At 44.2% G+C, this 18,643-nt stretch overlaps 1 protein-coding gene across 1 annotated transcript; it reads right to left on the bottom strand.

Moving 5' to 3' along the window:
- Positions 1 to 1,301: 1,301 nt before the first annotated feature.
- Positions 1,302 to 18,141, bottom strand: GABARAPL1 (GABA type A receptor associated protein like 1). The gene is made up of 4 exons (XM_081177113.1): positions 17,846 to 18,141; positions 14,251 to 14,329; positions 9,807 to 9,925; positions 1,302 to 3,474 (listed from the first exon to the last, which is right to left on the bottom strand). The coding sequence occupies exons 1-4, from the start codon at positions 17,933 to 17,935 to the stop codon at positions 3,409 to 3,411; spliced, it is 354 nt and encodes a 117-aa protein (XP_081033239.1). The 5' UTR covers positions 17,936 to 18,141; the 3' UTR covers positions 1,302 to 3,408.
- Positions 18,142 to 18,643: the final 502 nt, after the last annotated feature.

Raw genomic sequence — 18,643 nt, 5'->3', positions numbered from 1 at the left:
TAAAAAATGTAGTATAAACACCAACAATTGGGAAACAGTTGCCTGCGAGTGCTCCAGTTGGAGAACAGCCTTTACCCAAGGTGTTATGGGCTTTGAAGACACTCAAACTCAGGATAAAAGGGAGAAACGTGCTAAGAGGAAGGCACACTTAGCAAATCCACACCGTGATCAACTCCCGCCTGGAAACCAACGTCCCCACTATGGAAGGACGTGTGGGTCCAGAATTGGCCTCCAGAGTCATGTACGGACTCATTGTTAAAAACGTGTTTATGGAAGACAATCTTACTTGGCTATGAGTCATCGTCAAAGAAGAAGAAAATATATTAATTCCAAGTGTTTTTATTATCTCTGGTGTCCTGAGAATATACTATCGGTGAGAACGATGTGTTTTTGCATTAAAAACTGGCACTTTAGTCAAAATTGCCAAAGATTTCTGATGTTATCAGTTTACCTGTTGGTTTCCCAGTTCTTCTGAAAATGCCACTGTGGTGTAGAGGGTGGTCTTCATCCATGGAGACCTAAGTTTGAATCCTTACTTGGCCTTGAAGCTCACTCTTTTGTGATGCTGAGCAAGCTGCATTCTCCCTTAGCCTAACCTACCTTCCAGGATTGCTGCAAGGATAAAATGAAGCAATATAATTGGCCTGCCTTTGAAAGGATTAGATGCAAATAAAAATGCAGTACTCCAGTATTTAAGAACGTATGACGAACCTATTCCATCAGACAGTGGCTCAACTAGCCAAGCATCTTGTTCTCCAGTGGCCAAGCATGTGCCTTTAGAACACCTGCAAGTGAGATCTGAGTGCAGAAGCACTCTCCTCTTCCGCTGCTTCCAGCAACTGATACCCAGAAGCACACTGCCTCAAAAACAAGGGTAGAATACCTGTTACCGATATTCTCAGTGCTCCCAAATACAGTCATACCTCATGTTACGCTCGCTTCATGTTACGTTCTTTCTGGTTACGTCCCGCAGCGACTCAGAAGTACTGGAAATGGTTACTTCCGGGTTACGCCCCCCGCGCATGTGCAGACGCGCAAAATTACATCATGCACATGCGCAGAAGCAGCGAATCACCACCTGCGCAGACGCGACGCTGCAGGTTGCGCTCTTTTCATGTTGCGATCGGGCCTCCGGAACAGATCCCGTTCTCAACCAGAGGTACCACTGTGCAGCAGCCATAGATGAACACAAACATGAGCTGAAACCGGAATGATTCAAAGTTCTTTGGCAAGCTGTTAACACTTAAATAAGAGTTCCCGGCCTAAGTCAAATGCATAACAAAATTACCATTCCACTCTGGTTCTCAGATCTTTAAATGTGTGTTTATTGATTTGAGCCGATGTGACATGGATTTTATCTTACAGGAATCTGAAGCTGGTTGGAGTTAATGACAAAGTATAATCAACACTGCGTTTTACATACTGGAGAAAAGCGAAAATGAAAAGTAAACGCCACAATCCGTTTTAAATAAAAAACCTTCAAACGTAATCCTTCATATGTAAGAAATGGGTATGTTGAGAGCCCATGAACGTCAGTTAAAGACCAGCAGCAGCATTGGGGGAAAGGGGTAGATCATAGTCTCTTTCAACATCCATTATATTTCCCCAAGCAGAGATGAGGGAGGGAATACACTGGTGCACACAATCGCACATGCAGCCATGCCCTGACTCACCCCGGACTTGCCTGACCTGTAAGAATTCGGAATGTGACTCTTGAAGACATCCTGAAAGACAGGAAGGCTGAGGAAACGGAAGTGGAGCCAACTGAAATTTGTACTGGAAGGAACTTGGCATACTAAGCAGAACCAGTCTTCCCACAAGGAGTGCATCCAGGCAAGACACACCGAAACTAACAGGTATCCCTCCAGCTCTTTGTGTCACTTCCGCTCCCCAGCTGTGCAATTTCAATTTCAACTCTTCGCCATCCCTTCAAATCCTTGGCCCCTGCCTAAGAGAGTTCTGGTCCACTAGGCCCCTTGCCATCTGGTGATATTCTTGTAGGAATGACGCTATAAAGCTATGAGCAGGGGGAGGAGTTAAACAGAGAAGCAGAGGCGGGCATGTCACCAGTTTCCATAAACTCAGACATTTCTCAAGAATAGGTGTCACCTAAAGAGTTCAGGATTCCAGAGGCAATCATTTTTCTTCTCCAGTCTAAGGTTATGTAGCTGCCATCCTTTGTTCATCCTTCGCCTCTCTTCTAAATATGCTCAGTTGCTACACAACTACAAAATCTAACCATCGGGAGCAATGAAAAAGATAAGCCACAACACAAAACGTCCTACATTTCACCATGATTTCTCGACGGGGAGCAACCAGTGTAAAGAGAGAGGGAGACCAATACTACCGTCACAAAGAAACTGCTGTGGCCCCTGCAGCATAAATACCTACTTTGGGCAAACTCTTTTTCAATATTGATGGCTATTGTCAGGGATGTGGGAGAGTGGTGCCGCTCTCCTTAGGAAAAAAACACAACTGTTTTCACAAAAGGACTGCAGAATATATGCTTAGAGGCAAGGCTGTGGGTGCAGGTTAATCCCAATATTTTTCCCCCTTTCCATATTGAATTGATAGCAGCAAAGGAAACACAAGACAGGTATCAGGATGGTGACCTAGCAGAGAGCAGCCTTTCACTGGCAAGCAAGGACACCGAACATCACAAAACACTCGTGCAGAATGCAATATAGGATAGACGCCCAAGGTCCAATTCATTGGTAACACCGTGAAAGAAAGGGACGTGCTGTCATTGTTCTAAGTTAGCCAAACTGCTTAGGAAGCTGGTTTTTTCCATACTGCATGGCATCTGCATGGTTCTGCTTATAGGAGGCTGACATGCCGCTAGAGTGAGGGATGAACTCAAATCAGAGATGTTACACATCAGGAAGACGGGAGAGGGGTGCACACGTACCGCTGGGATCAGGGTCAAGGAAAGGAGGGCAAAGGGTGGGCAGAAAAGGCTCACAAATTAACAGAAATTAATATCTCCTTCATGCACAGGAGAGGGGGCTGCCGTCTTTAAAAAATAGGCAAAATAAAGATTAGTTGCTATGGGGAGAGCCACAGTTCCCTTTGGCAGTTCCGACAATATCACTTGGTAGCATCCTCTCCTTTCACTGGGCATTGATGGAAGAGCCAGGCAGTGTAATGGAAGGTGGGAACTTGGCAAACAGATCTCTCCATCCCAAAGCCCTGACCGCCGCAAAACACCAACTATTCTTTCCCCCAACGGATTAAATAAAACAACAGTAATAATTAATTTAAAATAAAGGTGCAAGGAATGATGGCATGAGATTATGTGGCTTGTTGTCCAGTTCTTCCTCCCTCTTCTTGCTTCTGTCTGACGCAGAAACACCCTCCCAGAACAGTCATTTCAGGCCATCGCAACTGTGAGGACAGCGGCCGAGGGGCTCATTTGCCGTACACGCTTTCGTCACTGTAAGCCACATACAGAAAATAATCCTCCTCGTGATTATCCTGGGGAAATAAAAATGTGGGGTGGGAGGAAAGAGAGGAGCAGAAGTCAACATCATTGTAATCTAAATTAATAATAATAATAATAATAATACAGTGGAACCTTGGGTTGCGGATATAATCCATGACGGAGTCACATCCGCAACCGGCCGTGTTCGGATCCTTAAGTGCCACGTCTGCGCCGGTGTGATTTGGTGCTTCTGCGCATGCGCAAGCAGCGAAACCCGGAAGTAACCCATTCCAGTACTTCCAGGTTTCCCGTGGTATGCAACCCGAAAACACGTAACCTGAAGCGTCCATAACACCGTATGACTGTACAGTGGTACCTCAGGTTACATACGCTTCAGGTTACATACGCTTCAGGTTACAGACTCCACTAACCCAGAAACAGTACCTTGGGTTAAGAACTTTGCTTCAGGATGAGAACAGAAATCGTGCTCCGGCGGCGCAGCAGCAGCGTGAGGCCCCATTAGCTAAAGTGGTGCATCAGGTTAAGAACAGTTTCAGGATAAGAACAGACCTCCAGAACGAATTAAGTACTTAACCCGAGGTACCACTGTAATGATAATTTATTTATACCCCGCCCAACAGAATATTAAAAACACAATAAAATATCAAACATTAAAAACTTCCCTAAACAGGGCTGCCTTCAGATGTTTTCTAACGAAAAGTCAGATAGTTGATTATTTCCTTGACATCTGATGGGAGGGTGTTCCACAGGGCAAGCACCACTACTGGGAAAGGCTTCTGCCAGATTCCCTGTAACCTCATTTTTCGCAGTGAGGGAACCGCCAGAAGGCCCTCAGAGCTGGACCTCAGTGTCTGGGCTGAAGACGCTCCTTCAGGTATACTGGGCTGAGGCCGTTTAGGGCTTTAAAGGTCAGCACCAACACTTTGAATTAGGCTCAAGAATGCTGGTCAAATGAGGCTGGTCATCCCACATTCTGAACCAAAGTAAGATGTTTTTCCATTTAGCTAGGTGCAAGCTATTTGTAAAACAGCAATGCTTAAATGTTTGCAATATCTTTGCAAGGGTGGATGATGGGGAGAAAACCAAAACTGGTCCATGCCCCCGTGAGCTCTCATTGGCCACATCCCTATGACTTCTTGATAGCTCCATTGGGTCTAGTAGGCACCAGCTGCCACCAGTTCTCCCCCTGCTGTCAGCACTTTGAATTGTGCTGGGAACCGTGCTGGGAGCCAATGTTATTCCTTGGCGTGGAGGAGGAGATAGGCTGTATGGAGAGATCCTTCAAACCTTTGGATCCAGCAACTGTTAAAAGATAAGCCAGCCTAGCTTCCTTTGTTGGGGGAGATAGGCTCTGTGATGGGCCATTAATGGAAACCAAGGAAAAGGGCTCTTGTGAGCCACTAAATGGATGACACACACACACACCCAAGCTCATGGTCAGTTTGAAGACAAAGCCAGCATTTGGAGTGCAGTTTGGCAGCGATATGACCCAGAAGTAAAGCAGCAAGCTAGAGAGAGAAAGAGTCAGAGCAACGCTTGAGAGCAATGTTTGCTTTCTGTTTGAATCTAAGGCTCTGGGAGAAACAAGACCCTCTTGGGGTGCTGATGCTGTAAGGTAAAGGTAAAGGGACCCCTGACCATTAGGTCCAGTCGTGGCCGACTCTGGGGTTGCAGCGCTCATCTCGCTTTATTGGCCGAGGGAGCCGGCTTACAGCTTCCGGGTCATGTGGCCAATAGGACTAAGCCGCTTCTGGTGAACCAGAGCAGCGCATGGAAACACCGTTTACCTTCCCGCTGTAGCGGTACCTATTTATCTACTTGCACTTTGATGTGCTTTAGAACTGCTAGGTTGGCAGGAGCAGGGACCGAGCAATGGGAGCTCACCCCGTAGTGGGATTCGAACCACCGGCCTTCTGATCGGCAAGTCCTAGGCTCTGCAATTTAACCCACAGTGCCACCCGCGTCCCGCTGATGCTATAGATATGTGTAAATAAGCCATCTATCATAAAGACACCGCAGTCTCTGCTGTGCTTCATTCCCCAAAGGAAAACAAACCCTGGGTAAGAATGCCTGGAGCCTCTGGAATCTTGCACCTCTTGGAGAGGTCATAAAAAATATGCAAAGGTGTGAAAAGCATGCTAGCCTTTGTGCACAACTCACCTGAAGGCCCACCTTTTAAAAACCCCAACTTAAATTAAAAATGAGATCTAGGCAAGAAGGGGTTTTTTTTTGGGGGGGGAAGGTGGCGAAAGAAGCTAAAGAAGTTAATGTATCTATGAAGAACATTTACAAAGTCCCAATTTGACTGAAGAGGGTAGTAAACCTAAGGGAGAAAATACTTTTTACTTCTTTAGATAGTCAGGCTACCCTGTTCTTATATTGATATCCATTTGAGAACTCAAAACAGCTTACACATTGCTCCCAGAGAGTCTTCTGCTAGACAGCCTGCTAAATTTCAGCAGTAAAGGTACCCCTGCCCGTACGGGCCAGTCGTGTCCGACTCTAGGGTTGTGCGCCCATCTCACTCTAGAGGCCGGGAGCCAGCGCTGTCCGCAGACACTTCCGGGTCACGTGGCCAGCATGACGAAGCTGCTCTGGCGAGCCGGCACCAGCACAGCACACGGAAACGCCGTTTACCTTCCCGCTAGAAAGCGGTACCCATTTATCTACTTGCACCCGGGGGTGCTTTCGAACTGCTAGGTGGGCAGGAGCTGGGACCGAAAGATGGGAGCTCACCCCGCCGCGGGGATTCGAACCAGCGACCATGCGATCGGCAAGCCCTAGGCGCTGAGGATTTACCCACAGCGCCACCCGCGTCCCCAGTTTCAGCAGTAAAATTGCATTATTTTTTTTTTAGACTATTCCCCAATAATATCCATTCCCCACCCCCAATCACAATACATTTTAACCCTTCCATGTTACCCCCATTTTCAGATGGAGAACAAAGGCTGGGAGACTTCTCCAAAGTCAAATCCATCATTTGGATTCATGACTGAAATGCAAGCTGTTTAAGCTTTCCTGTTTTTGTTTGTTTCGTTTGCATTTAAGATAAAACAAGGGCACAGATCAGCTGAAGGTAAATATTTTTAATCCCCATGGTTTATTGGGAGAGTTAGAATGTTCCTTTGAAATCAGCGGAACACAAATGTTCCCAACTTTGACTAGATGGGTACATCTGTAGTTGCCAGTTTGGAAAGGTTCATTTATACCAGGGTTTCCCAGCCTTGGGTCTCCAGCTGTTATTACAACTCCCATCCTCCCTAGCTAGCAGGACCAGTGGTCAGGGGATGATGGGAATTGTAGTCCAAAAACAGCTGGAGACCCAAGTGTGGGAAACTGATTTATACTGAGCTGGTTCACATGCAATGCTAAAACCATAGTTAAAAATAAACCACGGTTTAAAACAAATTTTCAGTGTGTTGTTGCATGCTACTCTAATATTGTGGCTGCTTTGCTCCTCAACCGGTTCATCCTTTTTGGCAGCCAGAAGGAAACAAGTCACAGCACTGACCAGTGTCTGATTTGTTTATCTCCAAAGAAACCATGAAAGGAAGCCTAGATTTGTTCCTGGCTTACTGTTTGTGGTTTGCACATGACGCTAAACCAGAAAGCTTGTTTGTTTCCTCCCATGTACTTAAAAGGAGAAGTGGTGGAACAGCACCGTGGCATTTTAAGACAGCACGCATCAGCACACTGCCCATTTGCGGTAAACCATTATTTATTTTTAACTTTGGTTTCAGATTAGATGAGAACCAGCGCATCATGCTTGAAACTTGAGGCAAAATGACAAAACTACAGCTATGCTGGTTCTTCCAAAAATGTTGGTCAGTTGTTTATAAAACCCAATAAAATAAATAAATAATGTTGATCAATTAAAGATCAATTAAGCTGATTAGCTCCTGACCCAGGTAAGATGACATTGCAGCACTCCTGCTAGAATGGTTTCATTATCATTTAACAAGGATTGTAAGACGCCCACGCAAAAGCAGTGTAGTGTATGCAGCTAGAGGAAAGGCCATACTGTACTGACAGAAGAGATGGCCGTCCAGAGCAGGGTTGTTGTTCTGAAGGAGGTGCTTAAATCTACAGCAGTAGGAAGGAATTCATAATACTGCAATCCACAGTTGGTATTATTTCTTTTACCAGTGAGAGAGCTCAGGATATGGGCACTAGCAGAAAGAGCTTTTAAAACAGATGATGAACTCAAGGAGGAAAGTTGGTGGCTGCCAATCTATACGATAGCTAAAAATACAGGTGAAACTCGGAAAATTAGAATGTTGTGGAAAAGTTCATTTAATTCAGTAATTCAACTTAAAAGGTGAAACTAATATATGAGATAGACTCATGACATGCAAAGCGAGATATGTTATACCGTATTTTTCACTCTATAAGACGCACCAGACCACAAGACGCACCTAGTTTTTGGAGGAGGAAAACAAGAAAAAAAAAATTCTGAATCTCAGAAGCCAGAACAGCAAGAGGGATCGCTGTGCAGTGAAAGCAGCAATCCCTCTTGCTGTTCTGGCTTCTGGGATTGCTGCGCAGCCTGCATTCGCTCCATAAGATGCACACACATTTCCCCTTACTTTTTAGGAGGGAAAAAGTGAGTCTTATAGAGCAAAAAATACGGTAATTGTGTTGTTTATGGCGTACAGCTGATGAAAGCCCCAAGTTAACAATCTCAGAAAATTAGAATATTAAATGAAATCAGCAAAAAAGGGGCCCAAACCAAGTACTGAGTACATGTGCATGCTTCTACTTCTCAGAGGTCCAATATTGCTCTATTTGCAGTCCTTGTTTTGCTGATTTCATTTAATATTCTAATTTTCTGAGATTGTTAATTTGGGGTTTTCATCAGCTGTACGCCATAAACATCACAATTATAACAAATAAAGGCTTGACATATCTCGCTTTGCATGTCATGAGTCTATCTCATATATTAGTTTCACCTTTTAAGTTGAATTACTGAAATAAATGAACTTTTCCACAATATTCTAATTTTCTGAGTTTCACCTGTATTTCCTCCATTTCCAGAGTATCTATCCTTATCCAACAGAGGAAGAAAACTACCAGGAACCATAAATCTCCCTATCTGTCTAGTATGATCCAGCATGGTCTTCTTCCAAATGCTCACACAAAACAACTGAGCTGCACAAGAAACATATAAGATTCTTCTCAATATTTGCAGGGCATGGAAGTGATATAAATTATTTTCCACAAAGGAGATTTGCACTTCTTTTCTGCTTGCTCTTTTACTTATAAAACAATACAATGTGCAATAGAGAAATGGGCATGTGGGTGTAGGACAACTCTCTCTCTCCCTGCCTCTTATTCTAGATTTACAAAATATGAGTTCTATTAAAGCAAAGTACACCACCCAAGCTTACTGTATCTATGCACAGTGTGCCCTTCTGCTCTAGAACATCGCTTCTCCATAAATGACCTATGTGGTAACTTGATTTCTAGCTTGAAATTCTTCCATACAGCTTCCACCAAACAGGTAACACGATAATATAGTACTCCGAGTTTGTTTTTTAAATTAAATGTTCATCTGGGACCACTAATGGGCACCAGAGTGCCTGGGGCAACCCAGCCAGATGAGCAGGGTACAAATCATCATCATCATCATCATCATTTCTCTGACACTGACAAAGTTTCTCCTCCTCTTGATGTTGAAATATCTTTTAATTATAGACGGGCCGGCATCACTCTAGATATCAGATGGTACTGCGTTCCAAGGAAAACTCTGAGCAACACAAGCTATTCAGCTGAATTTGGCTACCGATCAGCCCAGGAATTAATTCAGAAGTTTAGTCTAAGCATCTCCAGGATATGACCTTAATAGCTTGCCCTGGAGGATGATACCTCACTGTTTGGTTAATAATAGAAAATGTCCTTTAGGCAGGCAAGATAATTAATTAGTAACTAGGTTTCCTAATTCTCCTTCCTCAGAGGGAATATTTTCTTTCTTGGTTTTTTTGGGTGGTTTTTTTTTGGGGGGAGGGGGTTGCAGATTAATGGAGAGTTTGTTGCATTATTTAATTATTTTGCTGCATTTTCTTACATTTGTTTCCTGCCACATCTCCCATCCTGGAAGAAAGTGTGGTACGTGTGTTTTCCAGCCAGGAACTGGCCAGACCTGTTGAGTTTTACCCAGGTGGTGGCTTCCTGTGCCTTCATACCATATTCTTGGGACAGTCTTCTGAACTAAGACAGTTCGGAGGAGTCTACAGCCTTTTGCAAGTTTGCAAGTTTTCAGCCTTTCGTTCCATACTGCCCACAGAACCAGAATGTGTCATGCAACAAGCTATTATTAAGCTCCAGGAAGTCCACCATTAGGATGGAATGACAGCCTCTTACTTACTTCGTACAGTTGGCCCATCGTAGCGCTGGTGGGAGGAATGGTGTTGTTGACAAAGAAGAACAGGGCGTCCTCTGGCCTCAGGTGGATTCGCTTTCGGATCAAGAAGTAGAATTGGCCAACTACAGTTGGTGGGGAGAGGAAGAGTAAAAAAAAAAGCCATATTGGCAATCACTCAAATTTCAAAACCCTGTACAGCATGGGTAGGCAAATTAAGGCCCAGGGGCTGGATCCGGCCCAATCACCTTCTAAATTAGGCCTGAGGCTGGTCCAGGAATCAGCGTAGTTTTTACATGAGTAGAATGTGTCCTTTTATTTAAAACACAACTCTAGGTTATTTGTGGGGCCTGCCAGGCGTTTTTACATGAGTAGAATGTGTGCTTTTACAGTGGTACTTTGGGTTACATATGCTTCAGGTTACAGACGCTTCAGGTTACAGACTCCGCTAATCCAGAAATAGTACCTCAGGTTAAGAACTTTGCTTCAGGATGAGAACAGAAATCATGCGGCATTCATTTCCCCCCCCTTCAAAATATAGTCCGCCCCCCCCCCAAGGTCTGAGGGACAGTGGACCGGCCCCCTGTTGAAAAAGTTTGCTGACCCCTGATGTACAGTTTCAGAGATAAATAGCTGAGGGACCACATTTTCCCACATAGACGTGTCCACATGCCGAGATCTTTCTTGGAGGCCATATTCTGGTTACCCCGGACTTCTCAAGTGAGGTGGAGGGTGACAAGAGGGGTCCTTCTCAGTTGTGGCCCCCCAGTTCTGGAACACTCTCCTCACAGAAGATTAATCTGGCATCTACTCCCACGCTTTGTTATAACAAGACTTGATTTGCCCAGTGCTTCTGAAACATTAACTTTTTTAATTAAAAAAAATTGTTCTATCCTCCTGCTACATTGTTCTAGTTTTGTGTTACCTGACTCCTGTTTTATTATATACACTTTTAGTTTCTTACTGAAATTTTTATTGCTAGCTGCCCTGAGGTCATCGCTGAGGGGAAAGATACAAAAGTACTAAATGAGACTCTTAATTTCAAGGCTGTGGGTTCAAGAACCATGTTGGGCAAAAGATTCCACAACGCACACGTAACTGGCTGTAAAGTAACATAGCATTATATATAATAAAATTGTAATTTAATCGTCATATCAAAAAATTGCAACCCACAGTTTCTGATGGCAATAACGTATCATATTACTATAAACCTTCTATATGTTTTTGTTGTCGTGAAGTCCAAGGATAGTCAGGTCTCTGACTGGCAACTTCTGCATTCCTGTGGACTATTTCGGCTGAAAAAACCTACTGAAAAATCTCCTGGAAACCTTGTCGCTGAAGAAGCCCAATGGGCAAAACAAGGGTATACAGTGGTACCTCGGGTTAAGTACTTAATTTGTTCCGGAGGTCTGTTCTTAACCTGAAACTGTTCTTAACCTGAAGCACCACTTTAGCTAATGGGGCCTCCTGCTGCCACCGGAGCACGATTTCTGTTCTCATCCTGAAGCAAAGTTCTTAACCTGAGGTACTATTTCTGGGTTAGTGGAGTCCGTAACCTGAAGCGTATGTAACCTGAGGTACCACTGTATATCCTGAGAACTAGTCTATCATCAGCTGCCTTATTGTTACTAAGTAGCTCTGTTTGTTACACTCTCAAGATTTAGGACTATGCACAAGGCAAGTTCGTTTGTTACACTTTTAAGACATAGGACAATGTAGAAGAAAGATACTGTATCAGTATGAAATGGCATTGCCAACAGGAACTGTACATTGTAATCGTTGGACTTGACAATCTTTGGACCTGACCATCCTTGGACTTCACGACAACAAAAACATATAGAAGGTTAATGGTAATATGATATGTTATTGCCATCAGGAACTGTGCTTTGCAATTTTCTGATATAACTATTAAATTACAGTTTTTATTATATATAACGTTATGTTAATTTACAGCCAGTTACGTGTGTGTTGTTGTATTCTGAACATGATTCACGTAATGGGACAAGTGTGGTGTGTGTTGGGCAAAAGATTCCTGTTTTGCAGGGGGCTGGGCTCATGGTCCCTTCTGAAACTACAATTTTATGATTCTATGAAAGACAAAACAGGCTAATAAGCAGCTCTGTTAACACCTCTGAACATGACTGTTCAGTGTAGTTGTTGTTAAGTGCTTTTTTCTGGGGGGGGGGGTACGCAGGGGTACGCATACCCCTAAACATTTTGTGAATCTTGGTACTTTTTGTCCATTTACTGTATTTATTTTTCCCAATGTGAATTATAAAATGGTAAGAGTGACAGATGAAAATGATGGACTTTGTGGAACTGGCAAAGATGACGGAAAAAATCCAAAACCAGCATGATCAAGTATTCCAAAAAGACTGGAGTAAATTTATTCAATATTTGAAAGATCATTGTAAGCAATTAACAACCCTAGTAGGGTTATCTGAAGATGTGTAATGAGAATTTTTTTACCTTTCTATATTTATTTAAATTTTGAGGTATTTAGTAATGAGTGATATTAGAATTGGAAAATATATGAAATGCTATGATATAAAGGTTAGTTTTGAAAGGCAAGAGGTGGGAGGGAAGGAAATGGATAATAATGTGATTATATATGTGCAAATGGAAAATTAATAAAAATTAATTTTTTAATATATATATATATAATGGCGATTTTCTTGAGACAAAATGAGAGTACCCCTACCCCCCCTTTTAAAAAAAGCACTGTTGTTATTTTGTAGTGCCAAAATTCCTCCAGCCTGTGCTATAGCACTCTTTGGACGGATGGCTTGCAACACTTCTGCAGATTCTGTTCAAACCACCCAGTGCTCTGCTCTTTCAAGATATACGCACTCCCAGAGGCAACTACAATTACTTGGGGAGCACTGGATACATGGACCAGGCCAATGGCTCCTACTCTTGGTCTGTCAGTCACCTCTGCCCAAGAAAAAATATCCTGCTGATTTGTGCGGGGAAGTGATATAGAAAGTGCAGAAATGAGAGGTAAGTTAAACCCGCTAGTGTGTCTCCTGTTAACTTCACCCACACAATGTAAATTGCTAGGTTTTTTTTATTAAAAAAAACATGATTCCCATATAATACAACCTAGGGAAGTTATAAGTGTCATCATGGTGAAATTTAAACTCAGAACTGCAATTTCCCCACTGATCAATCTTATTTAGATTTGTTTTATAGAACTATAAAAGAATAAATACTTGGTATGGAAGATAAATGGCCAGGATACAGTTCTCTGCTGGGGGGTGGGGGGTGGGAGAGAGGGCAAAGTAACCACAAGGTTAGCTTTGTTTTGTTATTTTGGTCCTAATTGGGGGATGACAACTAGCAGATGGATGGCCTGTAATCTCTATGATGGATGCTTAGCAGCTGAGAAATCTGAATGCTGGCAACTGTTGTAAACAAAAATTGCCCCTTTCCCTTATGGGGGATCCAAGAGCCCATATAGAGTCCTTACATAGGTTCCCTATTGGTAGGAGAAAATAACAGAGACCAACCAGAGAATATTGAGAAGCAAAGCAGCTAATAAGCTTGATCTTTATTGATCTGTTGCAACAGGGTGCTCCCCTCACCCGCAGGAGAGAGGAGGGACCCAGAAAAATGGCGCGCAAGGCCTTATAAAGACTTTTGAAATTGCCACCCCGTAGATCAAGACCACCCCCCAGATACGTCATACCTATATCACAGAAAAGGGGGTCTAAAACAGAAATTTGAATGTTGTGTTTCTCCTATTGTTGTTTATCTCCTGTCTGGCAGGTTACTTGATTGGATTGCCTGGGGAGCCTGGCCATTCTTTTGTAGTGATAAATACTTAGTTCCTGGGCCAGGTCACAGGCTCACACCCTATTCATATCTTAAATGTGCCTTAAGACAGGATTTGTGAGGAAAGAGACAATGGGGAGGTTTCCCACTTTGACCTTGCAGAGAAAACATTTGGTCAGTTTAGGAATCAAAATGGTTCCAGCTTGGCCTTCCTGTGCTGATCTATGTATGTGCATAGTTGGTACACTTATGAACGTTACCATATATCTAAGACCATAAAATTCCTATCACACAACCTGTTAAAGATAGGTAGCCGTGTTGGTCTGCCATAGTCAAAATAAAAAAATTCCTTCCAGTAGCACCTTAAAGACCAACTAAAGACTACTTAGTTGGTCTTTAAGGTGCTACTGGAAGGATTTTTTTTATTTTGACAACCTGTTAAGGTTGTTTTCAAGAACAGCTGGATACGTTCACCCAAGGTGCGGAGAACCACTGAGTTAAAATTCCATGAAACTGCATTCACCAGAGTTTCTCACGCTGTGCTATGAAGATAACAAAACATTTTCCCGAAGGCAATGAGACCGAGGGAAAGAGGAGGCCACCAACTCTATCACTTGTTGAAAAACCTTCCTTAAATACCAATGCAAAAATAGATTACGAAATGTGACTTGTTTACCTGTGAGGTCAGATGGGACGAGGTACTTCCTCTTGTCCAGATCAGGTACTCGGGCTTTGGGTGCCTTCTCCACAATAACCTGGACAAAAAAAGGAGCAGGAAGAAAAATAAGAACAAAGAGAACAAGAAAAGCTATGCTACCTTTCCCTGTGCCTGCAAATTCTCCCTGTAGAGCTTAATAAGGAAAGGATGCATGTCAAAATTCAAGCCATGTAAAGCAGCAACATGAGGGTCCTCAGTTGGATTAGAAAGAAAATATCCCATGAACTTTCCACAGTAGGAACACAAGTCGCATAACAAGAAAAAATAGCAACAAGCGATGATTGTTTACATCCACAAACATTTGACTCCTCTTCATAGTTTCTAAGGCTACCTGATACTTCTATATAAATAAATCTGAGTTATTCATATGCAACTTCATTCAGTCTATTGAAGCTGCTGTTTTGAACGTGCATTATATATATACACACACACACACACACACACAGTGCTGCTAGTGGGTCTAAACCTCAAAATCAGTTTTGAACTTTAATTATGATACATATTTTTTTTCTCACAAATGTTTCTAATTTTGTGTTAGTACAGAGTGACTCTGAATATATTGCAAAAGAAATTACTTAAACAACTTTACATTTGCCTGCAAAACTTCAAAACAACTGCTTTCAGATACGCTGGTGGCAAAATGTGTTGTCCTTGACCCAAAATGTGCTGTCCTTGACCCAATATATCTCTATCTAGACACCATTTAAAAAAAACTTTCCTTGGGCTGCCTCTAAGGGAAAGCTTGTTGAAATTACTGTGTGGTGCAGACACACTGCATCTTTCGCCTAGCAAATTTCTCACTTGAGCCTACTTTTATCCTTCACCTTTTATATCAAAACAAGTCTCAAATCTTTGTCTCAGTAACATGGCCATGGAATATTTATTTACCTCCACTGAACAAGTTTAAAATGCCCCCAACTCCATGAATTAGTCAAATTTAAAAACAACAACAACCGTTGAATTGTTAGCTTTCCTAATTTTCCACAGCAGGCATTCAATGGGGTTAGGTTGGTCACTGCATGAAAACCTGTCCATTTCATTAGTTTCCCCTAGTTCATATAACAAGACATATATATTGAATTTTATAGACCTAACTGGTGCAGAGAGAGAGAGAGAGAGAGAAAGTGTGTGTGTGTGTGTTAAGAGACAAAGGATGGGGGGGCAGGGGAGCAGGGCTGGATCCAGGGGGAGCTAAGGCCCTGCACATGTATTTTTCACATTGCAAAGAGAACCAAGGAAAGTGCTTTGAGGCACAATGAGATAATCCTGTTCGTTTGCGTTATTTCTTCTGAAATTAAGGGGGACCACTGAAGCTATCTTGCACAGGGACCCTGCAAAATCCTGGACCACCAGTCCAAGAGGACATGCACTATGCAGTACAAAAACAAACTAGGTGGTAATGCAGCCTTCTTGCATTAGTAAAACATAAGATCACAAATACATTTGAGCTGAAAGGTATCATCTCAGCTATCGCCACCACTTTCTCATCCCTTGTCTTCTCTTATCCCGAATTTAAAATTCTGCAATGTTTTATTTTGTGTTTTTTTAAAAAAAATATAGCTGCAGAAAGCAAAGATCTCATAAACAGAATAGCAAACTCAAGTTCACTCTGGGGGGATCATTATGTAGCCATGCACAGGAGGGAGACTTGGGGGAACCCCAAGAGCTGCAAAAGTAGTGTGGGGAGGGGACTCAGTGAAGTGAGAACTGAGCATGTGCAAAGGGCACAGAATGATGACCAAGGATGCAGAATAGGAAACAGGAGAGGAAGAGGAATGGAATGGAACAAAATGTTTAGGAAGCATGGCTGGCTGGCTGGCTCCTCCTGAACAGGAACCTTCCACAAGGCAATCATTTTGTTGCAGGCCCTACTTGTTTTGTAGAAAACAAAGATAACGCCGGCTCTTGGCAGATATGTCTGTCATTAAGTAGCATCTGCTGTGGCCACGGATCTGTTATAGAAAGGAAAAGGGGGCATGCCGGGTGCACTGCAGTGGAAAAGCCGGTGGAACTGAAACCAGCCTTCAGAAGAGAGGAAACGCAAGGATGCTCTGGCCTACCCTTGCCAGGCATTTCAAAGGATCTTCCCACACAGACTATTGTAGCTTTTGGTACATGAAGCCTGTGCTTTGCCACTGTGGATTTTATTTCTGGTACAGGCCAGAGGGAGCCTCACCAGACACCTCCTGCATGAAGCTGAGAAATGCCCTGCACAGTCACACCACAACAAAAACAAAGGCCTCAGACGGGATCCGTCTTCCATTCTTCCTGGAAATGAAGCGCCATACTAGGCCAAAAGCTCTTGCCACAAACTCGGCTGCCTTATGCTTTTCCCACACAGCCCTATTCCAGCCTTGCCCTAATCCCCTACTTTTCCACCTTTCAGTTCCACAGTCTGTTCTTCTAGTTCTGAGATTGTTTACCGCTTTATCATCACCATCATCATGCCAGGCATTCCTCCCCAGGAATTCCCCTTGGGCTGATGTACTGCAAGTGCCTCCGAAATTGCTGCACCGATCTGATCCTGTGTCATCTCCCTTCAATGTGGGAACACCCCCACTCCCCAGGCTAAGTTGTTGCCAAGAACATCTGACAGGTTGTGAGTATTTCGACACAAGTATCCAACCGCTCCTGTAAGGCAATCTCAGTTTGCCCATCTGCCAACCGGGGGGGGGGGGGGGAGACACACAACATTAATGAAACGAAACTATCTTGGCGGCAAGGGGCACATGAGGAAGGAGGAAAATAATACAGTAATAGCTGCGCTTTGATATTCTGAATTGAAGCTCATTTCGTTCCGGCTTATACACAGTGGCGTAGCGTGGGGGGTGCAGGGGGGGCCGGCCACACCGGGCGCAACATCTGGGAGTTAGGGTTAGGGGGCGCAAATCCACGGGTTAGGGGGCGCAAATTACTTGCCTTGCCCCGGGTATTGGCAACCCACGCTACGCCACTGCTTATACAAATATCCCGAGTCATGGAAAAATTGTGAAGCAAGGTGCGCACTACTGCAATCACGGATTGCTTTGAAGGGCCAGAAAAAGATGGGGCAAACGTGAGGCGCTTGTGAAACCATGACTTTGCTTTTCCTGCGTCCTCCCCGCTCCAGTCGCCTGCTTATTACTCTGGCATTGAAGGACCAGGAGATGGAGAGGCTCCAAAAGCAGGCCAGAATCCAGGGGAGGGGGAAAGAGATGCATCTCAACATTTGGGATGGTGGAGGGGGGAGAGAGCTCCCGAATCTCCTTCTGAAGGTGACATCATTAACACATCCATTGTCCTTCTGCCTCCATGTTTGCTTGGCGGCGCGTCGGGGGGGGGTGACGAGGGAGGTGGCACAGGGGATTTAACTCCTTCCTCTCCACCAGACCACAAGTCCAGGAAAGCGCAGGAGCCTTTGCATTCCGGCCCTCTAATATTGGGAACCTGGCAGGCCAAAGGCACCCGTCTCCTCCCTCCCTTAAATCTTCAAGCCTGCTTCCCCCGCCTCCAAACAAACCCCCAGCCAAGATCGTGCACACACCAAAAAGGCACAAATGATTGCGCCACTCACCGGCACCCGATCTGGATATTTCTTCCGGATTTTCTCTCCTTCTTTTTTCCTGTACTCGAAAGGGTGGTCTTCCTTGTATTGGAACTTCATGGCTTGTCCCAAGACGCCAAGTTTCTTCTTTTCTTTCCCACCCCCTCTTTTCCTCCTTTTCTCTCCTCTTCCCTCCGAACCGGCAGCTCGCAATGCCTGCAAGGATCTGGCGGACGAAAAGCGATTCCGACGCTGCAGCCCCGCGCGCGATCCTCTAGCTCGCTTGTTTCTCCAAGCAGCTGATCAAAGGCGACTCAGTGCGCACGCGCGCGCCTTCCGAGCCCGGGCATTGTGACGTCGCCGGCGTCGAATCTGCATCGGCCTCCCGCCGGCCCGCCTCTTAGATTGCACCATTGCAAGGGCTGGGAGCGGGGAGGGCCATCTGCCTGCAAAAATGCACGCCGAGTCTCTCGGCTGAAGCTCCGGCTGCAACGTCCTCGAGAAGATCGCCGTCCTGGTGCCACAACCAAGTGCCTTGCAGTTCTGCTGGTTGTTAAGGAAGAAGGGTGGCAAAAGCGTCCCATTTCTTTGGCCAGCAACCCTCGGGGTGGTCGGTGGAGCGCTCCCACTGCCCCCATTAAGGGAGCTGCGAAGTCCCGTCTTAGCTGGTGGGGAAGTTATACCATAGGATGTAAAACAGTAAATTGATTGTGATAAATATACAGACTCACAGGTGTTTTGCATGCTATAGTATAGATATAAATCTGGGCATGTGGATATAACTAGATATCAACCTTGTTTTTGAATTTTTTTTTGACATGTTTATAA

Source organism: Podarcis bocagei (genome assembly GCF_964188305.1).
Source record: "Podarcis bocagei genome assembly, chromosome: 17".
In the NCBI taxonomy this organism is placed as follows: Eukaryota; Metazoa; Chordata; class Lepidosauria; order Squamata; family Lacertidae; genus Podarcis; species Podarcis bocagei.
The sequence above is the reverse complement of the archived record's forward strand: the minus strand, read 5'-3'. Positions and strand labels throughout refer to the sequence as shown.

Coding starts and splice junctions, on each gene's coding strand:
- GABARAPL1 (XM_081177113.1), bottom strand. CDS start 17,935: ATGAAGTTCCAATACAAGGAAGACCACCCTTTCGAGTACAGGAAAAAA. Junction 14,330..17,845: donor AATATCCAGATCGGGTGCCG/GTGAGTGGCGCA, acceptor TTTTTTGTCCAG/GTTATTGTGGAGAAGGCACC. Junction 9,926..14,250: donor CGTCCCATCTGACCTCACAG/GTAAACAAGTCA, acceptor CACCAACTGTAG/TTGGCCAATTCTACTTCTTG.